Source organism: Antedon mediterranea, chromosome 8, assembly GCF_964355755.1.
Source record: "Antedon mediterranea chromosome 8, ecAntMedi1.1, whole genome shotgun sequence".
Lineage (NCBI taxonomy): Eukaryota > Metazoa > Echinodermata > Crinoidea > Comatulida > Antedonidae > Antedon > Antedon mediterranea.
Window position 1 is genome coordinate 5613849 of NC_092677.1, and position 24431 is coordinate 5638279.

Below are 24431 nucleotides of genomic sequence, written 5' to 3' on the forward strand. Positions count from 1 at the left end.
AATTATGAAGAGGAGAAAATACTCGAAGTACCTATGAAAACATGGAATTTATTGCCGTGATTTTGTAACAAACACATAACTTCTTACCAATATTTTATCGAGTATGTATGTGAGTTATACTAGTAGTCGTTATTATTTGTATAAAATTCCATTATGTTAATCCATACCGTTAGTGCAGTACAGTAAGTGATTTACCATCATTTCACCCCTTAAGCTCCTTAACAAATATTTTGAAAGTAATAGTCTCGTTTGGTCCAGGCAATTATCGTCTTTCAAAATATCTGACAAATACGTCTAAGTATATCTAATATTATACTTTTAATAATTAGAAAAAGCTCGAGCGATCATAAAATTACAATAAATTTATTTTTTTCTTCATTTAAAATTGTAATATTTTGATTATATGTTTGATTAAAAACCACTATTAAGTCATTATGTAAAAATGCTTGTGCATTGAACATGTATGTATTCCAATTTGGTATTCGAATATAACCTCGTTTAATACGGACCGTGAACTTAGTCGTCGTGCAGTGTTATTTTATTTATAGTTATGTTATTAAAACGCTTAGCACTCCATTTCTTTTAATTATTAATCAAGCGAGGAATCTGATAACCAAGCAATATGTTACTTTATTTTAAAGCTGGTGCTATTTAGTATATATTGAACAATCAACGTTTAAGTTTATGCTTAAGTCTAGGCCTAGTAGACAAAACGCAAGTACGGCATTTTGTTTTCAGTTATCCGCTAAAACCTCATTCTCTCCGGTGGGCCATTTTGCGGTAGGTAACCGTAGCCTAGGCCATCAACCGCAACAACTCGTTCCGATTTTCTAAGAAGAACCGGATTTGTATTTGTATGTATAGGTTTCACACCGTCCTAGTCTAACAATTTACTTGTGAAATGACGCGGATTTTTATATTTGAAGTCAATTGCTTAAAGTTAATAATTGTGTTTACATCTTTAATCTTTCTCAATGGAATTGAGTGTTACTTGAGTGTCCCACTTAAGACAGTGAATGAACGAGAGAAGTCTGAAGAAGTTGTAACACAAGTGCAGGAAATTGACAGAGCTGTTATTCCGAACGACCAGGATGTGCTGGATGCTTCGAAACCTCTTATAAAGGCTAATGTTGGTGGCAAACCTGGGTTAGGTTTTTATATAGAATTGGGTATTGGTACCCCACCGCAAGAGGTTTGTACCTTTCTAATTACTATAAACATCCAGTATTAAAATATTTAAGTTTGTAGGTTGATATGAGTCTGAGGCATTTTATTTATATTTTTATTTTGTGACTGCCAGTGTCTTGAAGGGGATCAGTGATTGTATTTAACTATAATTATTTGTTAATTAATTAGAGATATTTAGTAAATGAATTAAAAAATAACAAGATAGGCCTACAGTAGTAGGCCTACAGTACAGTACATCTCCTTAGGACACCACATTAAGGATCAGACACCACTATTAAGGGGACACTTTCCCATGAAACAAACAAGGAGCAACATATATAATTCTATGGCAAACTCATATCCAGTGGACACCTTAATAAATAACACTTTGTTAGGGAATGAAGGTGCCCCACAATCAGGTACAGTAGGCCTGCAATACTAATGTTTCTAATTGTTAATTACAATTACAATTTTTCTTTTGTGACAGTTTTTTCCACTACTACATGTACATTTTGGCTTTGTATATTTATTTTATTAATATGAATGAACAATACCATAATCATATAAATCTCAGAGAAGAATGAATTCTATTTATGGACTAGGAAATATGTCAAACGAGTATAGAAAACTATTGACGTGACCTTTTAGAGGTCAAAGGATTCTCAGTAAAATCTCTATACAAAACAAAATCAATGACACACAGTCTACACAGTCAGCATTTTGCCATATACACAGGAATTGCTCAGCACAATAGTGTATGATTGAAAATCAATACTTACCATATTGACTGTTTAATAATGAATATTATGTGTTCAAATAAATATGAGTAATATTATATTGATAGCATTTTGAAAATGAGATTGAAATGTGTTGGTAGTACAGTAATTGTGGCAACAGATAGAATGTGTATTTGTTGTGTTGTTCATAGTATCGTTTTTTCAAGCATATCACTAAATAGGGTAAGCCCAAGGGCTTGTACTTGTGGTCTACACTTTCCATTTTGACACAAAATCAATCAAACAATCAATCAATTCAATTATTTCCACATACTGTACTACTACAACCATGTACAGTAAATGGATGATGCATATTTAAAGATCTTTAAGCTAATAACACCCTTGACAAATAATAAATAAAATTATAAACTACTTTTTTATATCTATTTTTTACCTACCTATTTATTTTATGTTACAGTAGCATTCCCCTATTTAAAAAATCATGCATTCTCCCCTGCTAAATATTTAATATAACCTATAATAACGCTAACATAATAAAGTATGCCTACACCATTAATATATTATTCTAATGTCAGAGTCCTATTTTTTCAGTCAAAAAATATGTCTGTAAGTTTCCACTTTGTTTGTTATATGGATTACTTTGTGTAATTTATTTCACTGTCTGTGGTATGTCACTCTCAAAGCACAAAAACACCCCCAAATATATTGTGAACACACTGAAGGTGTATTGTCCTCCAAAAACATGAAAAATGAAGATTGATTAAATCAGACTTTGAATATGTTATTTTGTAGTTTTAATAAGTTAATCACTTCCGTAGAAAAAAAAAGAAGAAAAAAAAAGTGTTATAATTTGACAAAATTAGTGGTTAAATTCAACCAAAAACCCATTGGCTGGCAGCCGATTTGACCATTTTTTGCTTTAAATTACAGTTTTTCAGGTAAATACATTTTTTTCGATCCAATTTTTGGTCAAAGTGGGTTAACAATTTTTTTTTTACAGGGAGACAATACATCTTTAAATGTAGTACTGTATTAATTTAAATGCCAAATGTATTTTAATTGTTGTGAATGTTTACTAAATATTGGTATCTTTTAATCTATTACCAGATGGCTCTATGTAGACGATTACTTGAACCTAGAGATATTATCTTTATGAGTACTATCAAATAATCTAACATTTATTTCTTTCATATTAGTTATTACAAATATACTTTAAAATTTATGATGAAATGTGTATACAATTTTGTGATAAATATACTGTAATTAAATAGAAAGAAGCACGTACCCTGTAAGTAAAATTAATTTTGAAAAAACAATCCCAATTAAACTAGGCTAGCCAAAATAATATTTTTAGTTCATATTTTTTTAATTAAGAAAGTACCAGTGTATATGATAAATACATTTTAGATTAATATTCAACAATCACACTTAAGTACTGTAGTACCTAATTTCACTCAAGTCAATTAATTACTTAATATTTCAGGTTTTAATCACTTAGTAGATAAGAGAGTTTGACTTGTAATGCTAAGTGTTCCTTTTACCCATAGATATTACAATAACTTATTTAATTTTCTATGTTTTTTTTGACAGGTGTTTCAGTAATCGTGTAGTATCAATTATGTTCAAATGTTTACAAATTATTGATTTTTCTTTCATATCAAGTAATTTCCTTCCTTTTCGAGTATTGAGACCGACACAATATTTTTAATTAAGAGTTCAATCTCTACTTTGTAACCATGCAGTTTATAAATCTTATAAGCACAACTGATATATTTAAGCAAATTTATTTTTTAGTATCCAAGCTTAAGTATACATATGAAATGCCATGTGCCAAAATATTTATCTTTTTAATAATAAAAACAAAACTCTGTCTGGAACCCAGATTACATCTCTCCATAAGATTTATTGAGTTGAATTGTTGAGACTATAGACTGTACCACTTTTTGAAAATAATATTTTATATCAAATCTGATTTGGACATACCATTAGAGCCCTGTGGTCTAATGGCTGAGTGCCTCTATATCAAGTAGGAATGTTTTTAACCAGCTTTAAATTTCTGTTTGATTATATTCGAGGTTTGCTGGTATACTTATTAAGTTGGTTACTAATTAATTTTAAAAATGCACATAGTTGATTGGGAATTTGTCATGTGATCGATTACTCATGAATTATCTTGGACTGGTTAATTATTATCTAAATTACAGTGCTGTTAGTGTTAAATTAATATTCATATCAGTAAGTGAGAACAAAATGGTTGTATAGATACTAAATATTGATATCTTTTAATGTAGAAGAATGTTTTTCTTTGTTATAAAATTACATCTCTATGAAAACAATGTGCAGGGACAAAATTATTCTACTGCAGTAACTAAATGTTTTATTGCAATTTAAATGTATGATTTTATTTTAATATGTTTATGAACGAGTCACTGCAATAAACAGTATATATGTTATGTAAGTAAAATAATTGTATAAACAGGTTAAAGACTCAACAATATGTTGTTATTGCAGTAATTTTGACATGCTCCCATACCAAAATCGTTCTTGGCATAAATAGGTGTAAGAGTATGTTACTGCAGTAACTGCAGTTGAGTATTACAAATCTGACATAGTCCCTCCTTCATTAATGAACACTTTACTGTGAGAAAAACAAAATTGTATTTTAATGTGTAAATTTTCTTGCTCTTAATATTTTATTAAAGAGCATTTTACTAATAAATATAATAATATTATGTACTCTATAGTACTAGTATTATAATGGTTTACTTTTCTGTTATGAACACGATAGACCCATCGCAGCCATGCAATCATTAATTTCTCTTTAATATTTTCAGTTAAGTATATTGGTGGATACTGGTAGTAGTAATTTTGCTGTAGCTGCAGCGGCGCACCCGTTTGTTACCAGCTATTATGAACCACACAAGTAAGTATGGCACTGTAGCCTCAATAGGCATTAGTGATATCTAGCTAAGATACTAATTCAATGGCATGTGTCAACATCACGAGTGGTATCGCCTGATGGCAATGTGAGGGGAATTCCCTTTCTAAACATTCTAAATAGTGTGTACTGTAAATAAGTTATGTTTGAATGCAGAAAACTACACATACACATCACAATTCAGTTATCTTTATAATCTGGGAGAAAATGTGAAAAAATATACCACACTATTTGGCCTTGAGATGAATCTAAAATATGGCAGTTTCCTGGCCAATGGATCATTCTAGTTATCAAAGTCAGAAATTGAGAAAAAAAGAAATTAAAAAAAAAGAAATTATGTTTATTTTATCAAATATGTTTTTATCTATTAATAAAATATTGAAATGTATTTACACTGAAAAAAGGAACGTTAGGTTGCTTGACTATTCCGGTTAAAATAAATTAATAATAACTAATACTTTTTTTCATGTAGTTCATCAACATACGAAACAACTGCGGTAGATGTTTTCGTTCCCTACACGCAAGGAGAATGGCACGGCCGTCTTGGCACAGATATGGTTACCATACCAAGCAGTCCAAATTCAACTGTTCGTGCAAATATTGTGGGCATTTATAGTTCAGAAAAGTTTTTCATCAATGGATCAGAGTGGCAAGGGATTCTGGGAATGGCATACAATTCAATTGCACGGGTATGGTTAAATTACATTCAGAAATGAAACATCAGTTTTATTTACCCATATGCAAAGATATAAATAAATGGAAAGAAGTTTTTCCACTATTAACACAAATTTGTTTTCAATTTTCAGCCGGACAGTTCTGTGACACCGTATTTTGACTCTCTAGTAGGCGGTACTACTGTCAGTGACATATTTTCTATGCAGCTGTGTACGCCATTTTCAATAGGAAACAACTCAAGTATAGACTCAAGTGGATCTATGGTAAACCCACTCAATAATTTACATTTTGTAATGTGCCCCTTTTGGGCATAAAATAAAACTTGATGTCTATCCTTATAAATAAAAGTGAATATCGCAGTTTTAATGCATACATTATATGTTTTTAAATGTTCTACATTTAGTGTGAAGATGATTTGTAGTTAAGTTGCTTATCTGCCAAATCATGGAAAAAATATTATTTCTTCTCCATGACCAAAGCCAATATACTGAGTTCAATTCAAATCCTGTCTGAGAACAAAACAACTCCCCTCCCAAAAACATGTTTAACATATTATTTGTCCTGTCAAAGGACCTCTTCTGAAACAAGCTTTTAAGCTTAAAGGTTATTCCATATGCAATTTTTCTTTTTCCTTTGTTTTGTATATAATGTTTGATTTTGTCTGTTTGTTCATATGGATAGCAATACATATTATAATTCAAAAGGATAGCCAGATATTATAAGAGAGTGAAGTTGTTATTGCCAACCCTGGCAACATGCCTAAAAATAGCTATTAAATTTATAGTTGGAGACACATGTAACAGAGTTTAATCTGGTTCACGTTACCCATGGGATTTTGTATAAGTAATAACATATACTATTTTCTTCATTGTATACAAAATACAATATGAATACTACAGTACTAAGAAATGTAGACAATAACAACAATTATATGCTTTTCTTTTAATTAAACATAGACAATAGGTGGTATAGATCCCGACTTATATGATGGAAAAATGTTTTTTACAAGAATAAAACGTAAATGGTACTATGACGTCACTGTCACAGACATGGGTGTAAACGGTCACAGTCTATCACTTGATTGTAAAGAGGTATGCTTTTTTTCTGATTTGAGTTTTTATTATTAATATTTAACAAAAACGAACATTAGTTCTTCACCATAAAAAATGGGATTGAGCAGGTTTATAATTATCAGAGGAAGATTTAAAAGGGTTGTACTTGGACTGTGCTCCCTGTTTTTGATTTAAAAGGTAACTGATGAATAATAAAAATGTTGAATTTAGTTGCGTAGTAGTGTTGTATTTTGTTGGAAAACCTTTTGCAATTATTATTTAAGAGCTGATTTCATCTATTTTATGAAACTGATATTTGGGGCATTTTCGGTTATAAGCATTTTTTGTTTCTAGAATTTTCATATTGAAATATTCATCTTTTAAAGAAAAATAAAAGAGGTTGTCTACTTTTTGATATCATTTTAGTATGTGATTATGCAGTATAAAAGGAAACTGCACCTATTTCTAATAAAATACCTATCAGTTTGAACAAAATATTATATTAGTTATAATGAGTTAGTAATTTATACAGTAGTAGTAGTTTTAATGTCAACATAAGATTTGTTAATGTTAACATAAGATTTGTTAATGTTAACATAAGATTTGTTAATGTTAACATAAGATTTGTTAATGTTAACATAAGATTTGTTAATGTTAACATAAGATTTGTTAATGTACTGTATGTGTATTGTTTCTGGGGTCTTTCTCGAGACAAGAAACTTGTTTTCTTCTAGAGAAGACCCCAAATGATGGCTCATTACTATGTTTTCATTTATGTACTACCTATAATTATATTATACTGTATAATGCCATTGTTGATTAAATAAATGTTTTTTGAACTTGAACTAACATAAGATTTGTTAATGTTAACATAAGATTTGTTAATGTTAACATAAGATTTGTTAATGTTAACATAAGATTTTGAATGTTAACATAAGATGTTTAATGTTAACATAATATTTTTAATGTTACCATAACTTTTTTAATGTTAACATAAGAGTTTTTAATGTTAACATAAAATGTGTTAATGTTAACATAAGATTTGTTAATGTTACCATAAATTAGGTAATGTTAAAATAAGATTTTTTAATGTTAACATAAGATTTTTTAATGCTAACATAAGATTTTTTAATGCTAACATAAGATTTTGTAATGTTAACATAAGATTTTTTAATGTTAACATACAATTTTTTAATGTTAACATAAGATTTTTTAATGTTAACATAAGATTTTTTAAATGTTTCCATTAAAAGTCTGTTCTTTATTTTCAGTATAATTTTGATAAATCTATAGTTGACAGTGGAACAACAGATTTACGTCTACCTCAAAAAGTTTATAAAAAGTTGATGTCTACTTTAGCAAATCAAATTGAAGATGTGAGTAATTACCTTTTGTTTAAATAATATTTTTGATAATATCGGCAGCACCATCATTATCTTATGAACCTCATCAATGTTCATATTGTCCTTCAGCCAAGATATCTTACCAATTTCCTCCATTTCTTAAATTTGTTACAAATAAACTTTGTATAAATTTTTTTTAACAGGTGTATGTTCCAGACACATTTTGGAAGGGAACCGAACTAATGTGTTGGGATATAGGAACCGTACCATTTAATCGTTTTCCAACTGTTTATTTAGACTTAGAAGGACCAGAAGATGACACTTCATTTAGACTTACCATTCCACCTGAGGTAAGTTTGTGTCATTGTAACGGTAGTCCCTATGATCGAAGGACAGGTAGAGTGGTGTGTTAGGCATTGGACTTCTTATGCCTTTGACATAATTATTTATATATATATGTATTTATATAGATACCTGTATATCATTAGTAACTTTTTGAATTAATTGTTTTAATAGCAATACATACGATGGGTGAATGGAAACGAACCTGGAAAAGACTGTTATAAGACCGGCTTTGCTTCTTCTACTACAGGTTAGTTATAAAGCCATTGTTACCTATAGTTTCGTTTAGAAATCTTAACATCTTGGATAGAGTTGTGGTGTGACGATTGAGGATGCAAGTGCACATATTCTTAAAGCAAGATTGTTTGTTTGTCATGACAGAATTCCACTGTCAAAAACAATGCTCACAACCTGAATAATACTAGTAGTTTTTTACTGTATGTGTAAAATATTTTATATATAAGTTTTTTGCTTTTTTTATTTTAGGTACTGTAATAGGTGCTGTTGTCATGGAAGGCTACTATGTTGTGTTTGACAGACAAAACAACAGAGTAGGTTTTGCTGTGTCCAAATGTGCAGGTAATCTTGTTTTCTTATGTTTTTAAAATTCATATTTTATAGCAGTTTTTGGGGTGTCTTATGATGCAAAGCAAAAACCTTTGCCCTTTCTAAGATTTATTTTAAATAAGATGGTCAAAAGATTGTAAACTTCGTAATTTTCACATAATTGTTGTAATTTAATGGTATAGGAACAATCCTAGTCTAAATGCAGTTATTACCTGGTGATAGACATTTTGTACAAGTATTATCTTAAGTATAGATCAGATATTAAAATAAAATATTTTGCTTTGTGCCTACCATACCAGCATTTTGTTAAGAAATGGACCAATGACATTAGACTGTGCTTAATTTTTTCAAATTCAGACCCCCAGATGTCTGTAATATATTAACTGAATCGTTGAGAAACATTCTGAACTTTTTAGCTGCTACTTTAAAAATTACATGCAAACCTTATTTTAATAATAAGTGATATTTTTATGCCTATGTTGCGTTAAAAGGGATTTTATTTTTGTTGGTTATATTATTATTTATAGCATTCTTCATACCAATTTTTTTTGGTCATTCAGTCATTCGCTATTGGACTGTAACTGTATTTTCTTTTTATTATGTATTATATTTTGTTCATTCATACTTGTTTTACAGAAAATAGAGTACATAGGTCTAAATTTTCCCCCGATAATGATATGTTTGATGACTGTAAGTTGAATTGGAAAACCAAAATGGATAAATTGCACGAAAAAAGGGGTTAAAACTAACATCAATAAATACTGGGAAGATTATATATAATTATTAATACATAAGTAATATGAAACAATTTCAGGGTTAATGATTTAAATAAAAACAATTATCAACATTGTAATAGTGTGTCTATGTTAAGAAGAGAAATATATTTTTTTTTTATTTTGTAAATTGGTCATCAGATGGATATTTTTTTTCTCAATAACATGGAGTAGAAAAGAATAAGTCATCAAATTGCCCCAGCTTGTTTAGGTGTACCTTCAATTACACGACAGGAGGAATCGTCCAATCATTGGATTTGCCCAAATCACTTTTTAATAACCGTTTGTTTTCAGTTACAATATTTTCTTTTCTTTTATGGACTATATTTGCTAATTGCATGAGCTACAGGGTATCATGTCTTTTTATATTTTTCTTTATACAGTGGTAAATGGAAATGAATCACTGGTCAAAATCAGTGGTCTTCGGGTCAAAGGTGAATTTTCTTTTCTGGTTATTTGCATGTTTTTTGTTTTATTAATTTGGTATACAATATATAAAAATACATTATAGCCCAACCCATATCTGTGTGTAATATTTTTTTTAACCCATTTTCCTCAATTTTGTTTGTACAGTATTTAACCTTAATTTCCTTCTTTATCCAGTAAAAAGTAGTCTTTTTAAAATATAATATATAATATGCCACAGATAAATTTGGCCATTTTCGTTACAACACTGTTCAATATTTATATAGTAGTAGTAGCAAATCCACATTTTTTCTCTCATATCTACCAACCTTGATTTATGTAGTTAGCTACTTTCTTGCCAATAAGCTTCCTATTTAGGCCTATAGAAAACAAGACAACCAAGGTCATTGTTGGCTGCTCTATTAAATCATTTAAAGTTAACAAGTTCTTTAATGGAAAAGAAATATGTTTTTTCTTAATTTGAAAACTTTAAATAATTCTATATCATTATCTTAAACGTTTCAGCTAACAGCAAGGAATGTATATACGACACGTCTGACTCAGATTCAGTACTTGTTGTCATCTCCTACGTGTTGGCCGGTCTCTGCGTACTTAGCGTGTTACCCGTATTTATCTTGTACGGCTATCATAATCTAAAGAATATGTTTAAAAAACGAATGTCAGATGACCATTCTACCGACGGTGAGCCTTTACATCAACCGTTGGACCAAACTACAGAAAACAGAGATGATGCAATAACAGATTCTCAAAGTCAACAATGGTAACTGTAATGTGTGTAAGTGGGGGACGATTCAGTATAGGTGAGGCCGGCCGTGGGGGTAGGATTTTTTTGGAATCAGTTGAAAATAGAGATCAGCTTTCAATAAACACCACCACATTTCAAACATGTGTTACCAGTTAATTCCTCTTTTGTTAAAACACAATAAACTTTAAAGCCACTAACACATTTTGTCAACACCCTTTTTCCTCCCTCGCACAAACTAAATTCTACAATAACCACGCGTGTAGTCGCCTAATTTATAGGGCCATGTATTTGCCTCTTTTATTCAGAATTTTTGAAATGCTTAATTTATAATCAATGTATTCCATAAATATTTGTACTGCATGTATATTGAGAGTATTTATTAAACTATAAATACAACTTGCCTTATTTTTGATATCGTATTTAAAACAAATATTATATTAAGCGTAAAACAATACATGGTATATACAAACTATTTGATTTAGGCAGACTTAAATTAATTTAGTAGTGTAGTAAGCACATTCCAATTCGATTTTTAGTGTTTATATCATTGTAGTATACTATTAATTATTATTTGCTGTTATTTATTGTATATAATATTACATATTAATCCAGAAAAATGATGTTGTGGGTATCAGTTGCTGGAACTTAATGGAGATACAGGTATATAAAAATAAGCAAAAAAGAACGATAAATTAAAACATCCACAAAGAATATTCCAAGCTTTCGGATAATATTATATAATATAATTATTTTTTTTTTTATTTTTTTTTTTTTATTTCAACTTTATTTATAGAGGGTAACCCTTCCAGCTGAACCCGCAGGCCAGCTGATATTCAGGGGCCCTCTTAAAAATGACAAAATATATAAAACTATACTTAACTAATAAGTATATTATATATATAAAGTATAGACTTTTTGTTTATATTAGCGAAAGTGAACATTTGATTACAGCCGGTCAAGTCTGAAACAGAAACAATGTGTTTTACCTTTTAATCTAAAGTCTCCAATTCGTTCCATATCAATTCTATGTGGAATAAAGATAATATGGCTCTGTTCTTTAACATTTCTTCGTTTCTTTGGAATTACTGGTCAGTGTGAAAATGGAGCTATACAATTAATGAGTTTATTTTATACCGCCGTCGTGAGAATGTATCATTAACATGTGTCAAAGTTCAGGGTACGTGATTATTATTAAGAAAACAGAATGTAAAACCATATCTTCTGGTTAATGTTTACAACAATACACAGTATTATATTGTGTTTCTTGTTATACTCATTATGTTCTAATTCTATCATACTTTACGATTAATCATTGTCATTGCAAAACATTGCTTTGTTTTATTAATACATTGTATACTATTCATGGCAATAAACAAAGAAAGACCGAGAACATGTTTTTTTTACTTTACATTGAAGATATATATATACGTATAGTAACCATTTAAAATACTGTTATTATGCGATAATATAGCCATAATTATATGCGCATATATTGCGGTATAATCATCTTATAGACATATAGTAATTTTTTAACCATTTATTTCCAAAAATTAAAAGGTCGAAATTTGGCCATTTTTCGAAAATTGTTAAATGGCCAAAATACCAGCTTTTTAAAATACTGTTATTATGCAATATTATTGCTATATATAATATATAAATAAATTCCTGTCATTTGATTGTGGGTCACATGGCGTGCAATAGTACGCACTATTAAACGATCGTATAGTACATTTTACACATTTTTGTGTACGAAAAAAAAACGTTTCGCGGATGAAAAAAAAATCTAGTGTACAAATTACTATGAAATACAACAGCGCCACCTGTTGTCTTGCTTTTTTTGTTCGTAAACACCAATAAAGGCTGGTTTCCTGTCGACGTAAGAAGTCGAATTTTGCAACGATTCTTGCGTTTCATACGTTTCTTACGTCTCTTACGAAAGTTGAGAAAAAATTGACGTCGTTGACGTTAGTCAAGATCGTGTCGGGCCGCAGAGAAACATCTGTAGTTATGCTGCTCCCGAAAGTTGAAATTTTGGCTGTGAAACACACGTCGTATGCTTACGTCGATTTTAGTGTTGTTACGAAAGTTGAAATTTTTTTCTTACGTCGGTCGGATTTATGACGTATTTGAAACAACATCTCTGATTGGTGTTTCTTTTTAGAGCGGGTTTTATCATTTTTCGCGCAAAATGTTGAATGTTGTTATTGTAGCCTACCTGTCAGTGCAGCACACCAACATGTTATTTTCAGTAGATAAGCTAGGTCCTAGTATTAGTAAAATACTTAATTAATACTGTATGGTACCGTACTAATAGGAATTGATTTGACCAAATAATCAAACTAGCCTAGGCTAGTAGGCCTATGTATTATTTGTATGAATCAAAATATGAATTAATTATCCTGGCCCTCTAGGCCTAGCCTTAAATAGTTTTCAAAATTAAAAAAAGGCAAATCATTTCGAGATTCCTATTATTATTAGACCTACCTAGGCCCTAGACTAGGCATTGGCCTATTGGCCTATAAGCATATATAATCGAGCATGAGATAGTACTACCGCAGTAAGATACCCATTATTTACAGGCCTAATCTATATATAAATTTACGTAAGGGCAAAATTCGGTAAATCGCGCTTTACTTCTAGAATTTTTACTCGATGGTATATAAAGTTGGTTCGTACTTTCGGTACTGATTTTAACCACCTGATGTAACCCTGTTTACTAATTAAATTAAGTTAGATAATTAGTTATTGACGATTAAAACGAATTTAGGTTCAACGATTTGCCCCAAATAGGGGTGTTTTCCGATCGTGGTATACACTGTCTAATAATGGATGTCCATCTTGAAAAATACCCGCCACAAAAATGCGAGGAGGCTTCGCATTTTCCTATCTCCTCCTACGATAATTGTTTTTAATAGCTGAAAACCGGTTGAACAGCTAGAGTACAGCATCATAATGTTGAAGACAGGCCGATTTTCTTTAAAAAATACTATTTTGATTTAATATACGATTATACAAATGTATTGATTTGCGATGAATGGAACATCCCAATCTCTCAGTCTGCCAGAGTTTGGTTTAACACAAGTAGGTAAATTTATGAGCCCTTGGTTTAACACATACGGTAGGTAAATATATGGGCCCTTTGAGAATAAACTTGAACAATACTGTAAATACCTATTATAATTACCTATTTTTGGTCCTCATTTGAATCGAACATTTCTTACTGTGAATGTTCGTACTGTTAGATGTAATATAAAAATATATACAAATAAACTTATTACTGAGATTGTGGATAGGCTCTACTGTTAGATATATAAACACATTATTATATACAAATAAACTATACTGACATTTCCTTCTCAACGTTTGTATTAATTAATAATTACCAAAAATATAAACGTCGTAGTGGTGTATCGTGACTATATTTCAATCGATTATGACAATGACAGTTTTAACAAAGTATTAAATCGCAAATGTTTTACTGTATTTAGAGGTATATTATTTATAGGCCTATAAAACATGAAAAAAATATTTCGTTACTGAGTGCATAAAGAATATATTTAAAAATTGTTACATCTAATGTTACATCTCCCTGGTTACATACAAAACACAAATTGGGTTTCTTTAAATGAGTCCAAATCAAAAATTTGGACTCATTTTGTGATAAGTTTTTCCTTCGGAAGTAATTCCCAGGGTGCTAATTTTTGTTGACTACATAAATCATAGTCCTGCGGTACGTACATTTGAAATCGCCAGTTTTGCTACTCTGAAATTACTATGTATTCGAGAACCATCTAGTAAGAATAAATTTAACAAAGCAATATAAATTATACAAAATCAAGCAAACAATTTTTTGTTAAAGTTACATATTAATATTATATTGCTTACAGGGGCTTTCTATATCTTATCTTGTTGCAAATGTTCATTTTCGCGACGTTTCTACCGATGCTGATTGTTTATTGCACGTCCATAAATAAGAGTATTATATTTTGATATGAGTTGTAAACTCCCTGATTAGAACATGATTAGGCTAAAATTATAGTAGTAAATACATACAAATGTTATTGTCCGGCTTTATTTCACTATAAGGACATACACATTACGTCATAACTCTTGTCGCTCATTGGTTGCTTGTTACGATTGCGCTTACGTCTCTTGCGAAAGTTGACTTCAAGTCAACTTTCGTAAGAGACGTAAGAAACGTGACGCAAGGGCTTTCATTCAAGCGTAAGATAAAAAATCCCGGTTTCCTGTAAAATCGGAAGAAAACGTCGTAACGCAACAATTGTTAGGTCATCGGTTTCCTGTAAAATCGTTTGTCGTTACCATTTTTCTTACGTTGCGTCGATTTTATAAATTTTCGATCGTAATCGGTTTCCTGTAAAATCCGCATTTCTTACGACAAATCGACGTAGTCGCAACAAAAGTGATGTTCTTACGTCGACAGGAAACCAGCCTTAAGCAGCAACAGATTTTTGTGTACGATTTGGAGATATATATGTACTAATTTCATTTAAAAATGCATTTAAATTAGCTTTAGATCTTAGATTAGGATTAATTAATGGGGACATCCCTACGTGGAATCGTTGGAAAAAACATAATTAGCCTATATATAGTTCCAGTTGCCTGTCGAAGTTTCGTATTGCTGTAGGCTACGTGTAGCCTAGCTGGGCCTAGTATTAGGATAGGCCTTAGGCGTTTTAGACTTGCTAGACCTAGTATTGTTTGGTCGGTTTTTTTTTTACATAATTAACACTACACTACAGTAGGTGCGTTTATAAAATCCATATAAATAATAATATTTAATATCTTTGTTAAAAACCAAATGTTACTGTTTTAATCAATGTGAATCAGATGTAGGCCTTGGCTAGGCCTACCTTTTATTTGATTCAATAGTCAGCTGTGTGACTTAGGCAATTAAGGAGAGGAGACTCATGAATTTTTAAATAAAATAAGAAATACATTTTTATAGTATATTTTTTAACCCATTTGTTACAAATTCTTTCTCTTTTATTGCTACTTTTCTTTTCTAAAATCATCAGTGTTAATTTTAATCTGAGGAGCTGATGCTATTAAATTTTGTTACTTAAAGGTAGCACTTTTTGTATATAGATGATATCGACAGCCTCATAACAAAAGTGTCTAAGTCATAATTTTTTTTTCTGCCTAACTCACTGCTTATATCAATATACTATATTTGTTGTGTTTCTGCCTAAGTCAGCATAATAATAGTACAGGGATTTTTTTCGAAAAATGGCCAAATTTTGACCTTTTTATTTTTGGACATAAATTGTTACTATAGGTCTATAACATGATTGTAACGCAACATATGCGCATATATAGTAATATTATTGCATAATAACAGTATTTTAAAAAGTGCATTTTTTGGGCATTTTTTGCCAAATTTCGACCTTTTTATTTTTGGACATAAATGGTTACTATTACTATAGGTCTATAAGATGATTGTAACGCAATATATGCGCATATATAGCAATATTATTGCATATTAACAGTATTTAAAAAATTGCGTTTGGCCATTTTCTGAAAAAATCCCTGTACTATAGTACATGGATTTTTTCGAAAAATTGCCAAATTTCGACCTTTTTATTTTTGCACATAAATGGTTACTATAGGTCTATAACATAATTGTAACGCAATATATGCGCATATATAGCAATATTATTGCATAATAACAGTATTTTAAAAGGTGCGTTTTTTGGCCATTTTATTGCATAATAAACATGGGAGGAGACGAATAATGGATTCTGCGAATGTCAATTGTCATATAGTAACCAGTTTTGACATAAATGGTTACTATAGCATAATAATAATCATGCGCAGAGTCGTGTAATGGGTTCTGCGCATGTTAATTGTGCTATAGTAACCAGTTTTATCGAAAAATAAATAGGTCGAAAATTGGCCATTTTTTGAAAAAATCCATTATAGTACAGGGAAATTTTCGAAAAATGGTCGATTTTCGACCCTTTTATTTTTTGACATAAATGGTTACTATTGCATAATAAACATGTGCGGAGACGAATAATGGGTTCTGCGCATGTCAATTGTGCTATAGTAACCAGTTTTGACATAAATGGTTACTATAGCATAATAAACATGCGCAGAGTCATCTAATGGGTTCTGCGCATGTTAATTGTGCTATAGTAACCAGTTTTTTCGAAAAATACAAAGGTCGAAAATTTGCCATTTTTTGAAAAACTCCCTGTACTATAGTACAGGGAAATTTTCGAAAAATGGTCGATTTTCGACCCTTTTATTTTTTTACAAAAATGGTTACTATTGCATAATAAACATGCGCGGAGACGAATAATGGGCTCTGCGCATGTCAATTGTGCTATAGTAACCAGTTTTGACATAAATGGTTACTATAGCATAATAAACATGCGCAGAGTCATCTGGTTCTGCGCATGTCAATTGTGCTATAGTAACCAGTTTTATCGAAAAATTAAAATGCTATAGCATAATAAACATGCGCAGAACCCATTATTCGTGCATTTAAATGTGCATTTTATATTGCGTTATAATCATCTTAAATAAAATATTAGATCTATACTGTAGAACATGGACATTTTTGGAAAGTGGACAAATATCGACTCTTTAAATTGATGTATTCAGTGCAGATCACATTTTCTAATTCTGCGCATGCTATTTTGCAAATAACATGCGCAGCCCACATTACGTAATTCTGCGCATGTCATTCTGTCAAAAAAATGTATATGTTTTTTATGTTTTAAGAGAAAAATTTTTAAAGCAAGATATTTCTGACTAATATTCTTTTTACTAACTATACATTTTCTTACAGCATAGTTTTCACTCCATAATTGCTTTTGACGGTCAGCGTGGCAGATCCTTTGAATAGTTTCATCTGAAACGCCCTCATAACTTTACACACGTACTTGCCATCATCTGCCTTGCTGACGTCATTAATGAACAGAGTACATCTTCCATTATCTTCCAACTCCGTGTAATACTTGCTGCCTGGTTTAGTGACGTCAGTTGTCGAGGCTATGACGGTGCCGTTAAATTTACCATGCTGGTTGTTTCGGTACCACATAACTCCGGTAATTTCCTCACCCGGTGGTAGGATTCTGCACTCAATATAGGTACTTCTGTCCCCAACCATTGCCGTCTGATTATATACATGAACTGTTAGGTTACCTGAAAAATAGAACCTTTATTCAGTAAGGTAGACACAATTGTATGCAGTTCTGTTGTAATTAATTGTCAGTAGTCAGTCCTATGACAAACAGTATGTAAAATATGCATTTGTCGTCAAGCTCTGGAGAATCAATTTTTCAATCTTTTTTTGCGACTATGAGACTGTATTTTGTATGTACACATACCTTCTATTAAACAAGAGACAGAGGAAAGGGACTAATAATACTGTGTGTCTACATGAAAAAAATAGTCTAAGTTTAACTGAATATGTTTAATTCACGTGTAGACTAGGCCTACACGTGACAAACATAGTCCTTAATAATATGTGTCTCCTAAATGTAAACATATTAATTTGTATTTACAGTTAACAGTAAGAGTCCCCATTCCACTTGCTGCTGCACCGCTGTCGTACTCTTCCTCCTCACTGTTTACAAAACAAGCATACTTCCCGCCGTCATCAACTTTAACATCCCGGATGATAAGTAAGCCCCTCCCTTTCTCTTCGTCTATAATTGCCTCGTACTTGGGGGTCCTTTGAACGTAGTCATCGTTGCTAGATGCAATAGCCTCTGTATAATTGTCGAATTTTCGAAACCAAGTGGTGGTCCTGATAGCGCTTGTTTTGGGGAATATTTCACAGACGATTGAACTACTTTCAGATGCTTCTTCTACCTGCACATTGCGAACATGTGCCACAAGTTTCGCTGAAACAGAATTCATACATTTAATATTTTAATTTGTACTAACAATTAAGTTTTTGAGAAAACATTGGTTTAGAAAACATTGGTTTAGAAAACGTACAGCCCAAATCTTCAACGAAAATAAAAAGAAGATTGGACAATCTTCTCATTCACTCCATCACAAAAACCCTGAAAAATAGTAGCTTTTTTTTAACAGACTCGGCGCATTAGATCGGATTGATCTTCGTAACACATACATTATTTTAAGATTCCCGAACAATTAAACTGCGTCTAAAGACTGAACTAAAAGATTATGATAAAAAGGATCGTAAAGAGTACAACCACAAGCCACCACCAGGTGACTACTGCCCTGTAGCAACTTCTACTTACGTTCGACAGAGAGCATAAAGCTTTTTACATGAGTTTCGTCATTTTTCATCAGAACTGTCAGTTTGTAGAGACCAGCATCATACGGGATCAAGTCATCAATTGTCAATTTGAAAGAACCCGGCTCTCCAAATTCCACAGCATATCGATTTAAATCTGGACAAAATAAAATCGGTTTAGAAAGTGTTTGTGTACTACACTTTACTTTACGCATTAGGCATTTCTTTAGAAACGTTTCAAATGCATCATTCCTCCACTTCCGTTTATTTTTTCCATCAGTACAATATGCAATGTGTAAAGCTCTGTCTACACTATCAAAGTTTATGTGAAAAAACATGTAATAATAATGATGATAACATAATGCTGTCATATCACTACCATATTTGGGCATATCACTACCATATTTGGCCACTTTACACTTTTTTTGTCAAATAAGTTTGATAGTGTAGACAGAGCTTTAAGAAACATCCATTTTACTGAATGATGGAAAACAACAACACTGATGAACAAATTCCTTTTTATTGTACTAAACAATCATTATCTAATTTTATTTCAAATATTTTTAAACATAAGTGGATTATCATACCTTTATTATCAGATTTCTTCAATGTACCTGACTGATAAAAATATGAAAATTAATTTTAAACGTGATTTACTGTGCAAATCTTAGACAAACCTATTGTAGAGCCTGTTTCCTACTTCCCGAATTTATTTGCTCAAATCAATGACCAACATGTATTATAATTTCACCCACTTTTAGTGAAGCGAAACCAACTAGGAATGCTCGATTAGTGCGAATACATTCGCTTAGTGGAAAAAAGGTTTTAAGTTGAATCTTTATGAAGCAATTTAGCAATATCATTATTTCATTTTCTTTTTATTGAGTAAAATGTGTTAATAGCTAAGGAAATAATGCACTACATAAAAATTACTGCAAGACACTTTTTGACAGAAAGTAAAGAACACAAAATGCATTATGTAGTTTTATCAGGGAAGAAATGAACTTACACAATTTTACTATGTTTTTTTTTAAAAGATATTTTAAACATTATGTAATATAATAAGAAAGTGTATATCGTGATGTAATATAAACAAATATGCTAAGGCGGAAAATACATAACAAAATATTGAAACTGTAATCAATGATATAGAAACTGAAATTTCATTATAATATTTAGATTAAATTATGTTTCGATAACACAGTATTAAAATCATAAAGATAATAGACGTCGATTATAATTACACTTACTGTTTCGTATGGAATGTAATCATAGCCCTGCTGTTTATGTGCACTGGTGCTTTGATTATTGTCCTAAAACAATTGTACAGAAATATAAAAGTATGAAAAACAAGTGGTAAAACAAGGCAATATACCGACGACCGATCAACCGACCGACCGACATAGTGAGCTCTGCACACGACTAAAAAACTAAAAAGGTCCCGGGTAATGCTTGGTTCCCACTATAGACGCAACACAATGCAACGTAAGTGATTTGACCAATCACAAGCAAAGGATTTCGTTGCCTCTACATCCCGCATTGCGTTTCTAGTGGGAACCGAACTTAAGGGATCATCTGGAGGATTGCTTTCCCTTACTCATGACAGCCTTGTCCATGGCGGGTCTAACCCTGTGTAAATGTGGCGTGAACATTGACGGTACATGTACATAAACTTAGTGAAATAAAAATATATAACATAATAATAATAATCAAAAGGCTTGTGACGAAATGTAAGTAATTTGACCAATCCGAAAGCGATGGATTATTCAAACTGTTGATTGAACGTCCTTGCTGTGCGTCTCTAGTGGGAACCAAGCTTAACTATGCATATAAATTAAATCTCATTTGAGGCTTAGGAAGTGGAGTAAAAACAGCCCTTTGCGCCAAAGTATGTTTTGTATTGCACCCTAACACTTGGTCAGGATTGAACCCTTGTTCTTAGGATTAGAAGGCAAGCAAAAACTCCAGTACTAATTTTTAATGCACAAAAAACAAAACTGTATATTTCCTGCAAAGTTTTAACATAAACAAATGAACAATATTTAAAATATTGGATTATCCTTATTATTTGTTAAATCTATACTTTCAATTTGAACATTTTATTGATATAAAACCAGGCGATACATACCTTGATTTCGTCATAATTATTATCCAGAATGAAGTAAGGTCTGACTAAATCATTGCTTGATCCATCCATTGGTCCAGAGTAAACGTTTCCTGACCCAATGGCTTTCATACGAGTTCTGAAATAAAAAAAAAAGTTTTTTAAAAGTGTTCATGCTAACATTGTGCATTACTTTGTGAAAATCTCAAAGACAACATGTCTTACCGTTTAGCTTCTTTATTTGTTGTGATAAGGCCTACATTAAAAAAGAATGTATGAAAGTGATTTATTTATAATTGTATATACTAAAACTGGATGTTGAATAGACATATTTAAAAAAGGAAATACATATTAATCGTTTAAAAAAATTAATAATGCGATTATTCAAAACTAGAATTATTTTCGAATATCCAGAGTCCAGCTATTTCTATGTGGAACGTCAAACATGTACTCAATATTATCTTAGTTGTGTTAGGGTTAAGAATGTGTACGATTTCCAGAAATTGTTGATGTTGTCATCGATTATGATTGGTCAATTCTTTTGATTTTGCACTAACTTATAAGACTCAAACTATACCTGTATTAAATGTGACAATGTGATCCGTTTTGTCCTCTTCTTTGTTGATTTTGAACCACGAGATACTGGCAATCTTGGCATTCATAGGTTCATAGGTCAACACAATGTTTGCTGAAGCACCTTCGTTGAATTCGAAGTCATCGTCAACAAATAGTTTGAACGGCAATATTTGTTTCTTAAATGCTGCACCTACAGGTATAAACAATAATAATACACAGTAAGTAATAATTAATAATGTCACTAATCAAACAACGTTAAGCTACATTCACACGGTTCCATGTTGTTAGATAATGGAAAATAAATCATGTAAGGAGATAATTGAAGAGCCATTTTCCATTCCGTGTAAATGTAGCTTATAATACCACACAACTAATCAACGAAATGTGATAAACAACATGTTTATTATTTATTGGAGGCCTATACATATTTCCTTTTTTAAAATTTCATTTAGGCCTACTTTTGTTCTAAAATTGGAAATTGTTTCATTAGATTATATTGGTCCTTTTAACTTTTGCTATTGGTCTTAGTTTCTTCTTACCTTTGAACATGAAACCCAAAGACATTCCAATGATTATAACTACAACGAACACAGATATCCAAATCAAGATAAAGGTCTTCTTCCTATCCTTTTTATCAGAATCTATTAAAAAATAAAAATATATGTATAATTTTGTACTATTTAATCATGGTGTTTTTGATGAGATATTTTAGTAATTTTATTTATACCAATGTATATACTGTGTATACTAAACTATACTGTAAAAGTTTGAAAATTAGCTAATATGCATATTTTACTTTTTTTATTTACTATAATTACAGGTGTAAGTAAATTCCAGAAAATAATGAAAAAGGTGAGGGTAATATAGAAAGATAATGGATATAATGTATAATATATTTGTGATATATGACGAACGAATAAAAGTTGTAGTTTACACCACAAAAGAGAGAGAATAAAAAAAAGTTTATTTGTAATGCAGTAACGAATATTGAAAAGAAGAAAAACCCAGAATGAATAGAAAGGAGAAACATATAAAGTGACAGTGCTGACAATTAATCATAGGGCTAATAGGCCTAATATAAAAAAAAATAAAATAAGATACTATAATTCTCCGTTTATACTTACTAGATGAGTCCAGTCCTTCTATATTGCTCGTCTGGTTCATAATACCTATACCTGTTTCAACACTAATACGACAGGAATAGTTTCCAACATCATCAGTTTCAGATAAAGTATGAATAATGAGCTTAATCCTAGGTTTTTCTTCATGTTTCACAGTGTATTTGGACAAAGTGGTATCTAGTATATTTTCATTACGATACCATGTTACGTTTGGTTTCGTTTTGGGATTTATTTCAGACCACTGGCAGTAAAATATGTTGACATTTACATCGTTTCCAATTTTCTCGGTGGATGCAGTGAGAGTTGGCGTATCCATATCTTTAACAAAAATATCGACAAAATGACATAGTAATAATTATTGTTTTTAAAGGAAGAAATCATTATTAATTAATACCTGCTAAATAGCCATTTAGCTGAGTCTATGTTTGGTATGAAATAGAACGGCAGTTGCAAGAAATAAACGTATAAACTTGATTAGTAGCCAGAGCTTTATGTTTATAATATAATATATATATAATGCACTGTATTATTATACGGAAATATAAAATAACTCACAATATACATCCAGGTGATATGTCGTAATGACATCATTTTCCCCGCCACTTTCAACAACTTGAACAGTGTAATGTCCTGTATCCTCTCTGCTTACATTTTTTATCCTCAAATCTCCATAGGGATCAACGATCGAAAATTTTGGAGATTTAGTTGTATTACCAGAATTAATGATAATTTGTTTAATATTTATTTTTTCATCTTTGAACCAACTTATCGATTGTATTTTGTCATTTCGAATACCACCTCCAGCAGGAATTGTGATTATTTCACCTTCAATTATTGACAGTTCTGACTGTGTGGCTAGAAAAAAACAACAAAAAAACACAATACAATTTTACCATCTCATTTAGTCGTGTTCGTACTGTAACCTAAACGTAAAGCTAAGTAATACCATACTTGTAGGCAGGTGTTTTATATGTACACAGATAATGATTATTAACAGAACAATAAGAGAAAACCCTTTTACTTATACTTGGTATAGTTGGGCTCTTTATGCTTGTGATGTCTGATGTCTCAATTTTTAAGAGATTTTTAAGTATTTAATTAGTCCTATGACACTTGCAAGTGTTGCAGTATTGGAATAAGCAAGTCTATCATCGGAACAATAACCACTGATGTTTATTAAACTTACCGATGGCATTTTCAATAAAAAACAGTAGGACGTATACGGACAGGAACACAAATTGTGCCATCATCTAAAGAAAAGAAATATTAGTTTTACCAAGTTTATGACATTGACTGAATAATGTAATGTAATAGTAATACTTACAAATCCGATTTGACAGTGGTTATAGGCCTACTTTTGTTATGTGGCATTTTAAACGTTTTTTTTTTTCGATTTAACTTCTCAATAATGGTACTTGAACGGGAAACATTGCAAAACCGGGAAGTTTGAAAATGTTAGTGGCCTTTCAACTAATATACCATCCTACTGTATACTGTAGACATACTCATATTATGATCCGTATGAATGAGACGTGCGTCAGCATCAACATGGTAACTTGTACCACAAGAATTAACCAAATATTGGTATATTCTCGAGGGCATGAAACTGTAATTAAACTAGATTAT

At 31.0% G+C, this 24431-nt stretch overlaps 2 protein-coding genes across 3 annotated transcripts; one reads left to right on the forward strand and one right to left on the reverse strand.

Moving 5' to 3' along the window:
• The first annotated feature begins 517 nt into the window (after nt 1–517).
• On the forward strand, nt 518–12152 carry LOC140056709 (beta-secretase 1-like). Of its 2 annotated transcripts, none has more exons than XM_072102176.1 (11): nt 518–1192; nt 4739–4827; nt 5315–5531; nt 5649–5780; nt 6474–6608; nt 7841–7945; nt 8116–8262; nt 8429–8504; nt 8741–8833; nt 9458–9511; nt 10525–12152. In XM_072102176.1, the coding sequence occupies exons 1-11, from the start codon at nt 902–904 to the stop codon at nt 10782–10784; spliced, it is 1599 nt and encodes a 532-aa protein (XP_071958277.1). In that variant the 5' UTR covers nt 518–901; the 3' UTR covers nt 10785–12152. The 2 variants fall into 2 exon arrangements, with proteins under 2 accessions (XP_071958277.1, XP_071958278.1); XM_072102177.1 differs by lacking the exon at nt 9458–9511 and adding an exon at nt 9978–10028.
• A 5256-nt stretch (nt 12153–17408) lies between these two features.
• On the reverse strand, nt 17409–22863 carry LOC140056889 (uncharacterized). Its single transcript, XM_072102406.1, has 10 exons — nt 22809–22863; nt 22224–22325; nt 21686–21874; nt 21334–21364; nt 21133–21247; nt 20255–20317; nt 19592–19622; nt 19009–19161; nt 18301–18642; nt 17409–17938 (listed from the first exon to the last, which is right to left on the reverse strand). The coding sequence occupies exons 1-10, from the start codon at nt 22846–22848 to the stop codon at nt 17577–17579; spliced, it is 1428 nt and encodes a 475-aa protein (XP_071958507.1). The 5' UTR covers nt 22849–22863; the 3' UTR covers nt 17409–17576.
• Between the last annotated feature and the right edge of the window lie 1568 nt (nt 22864–24431).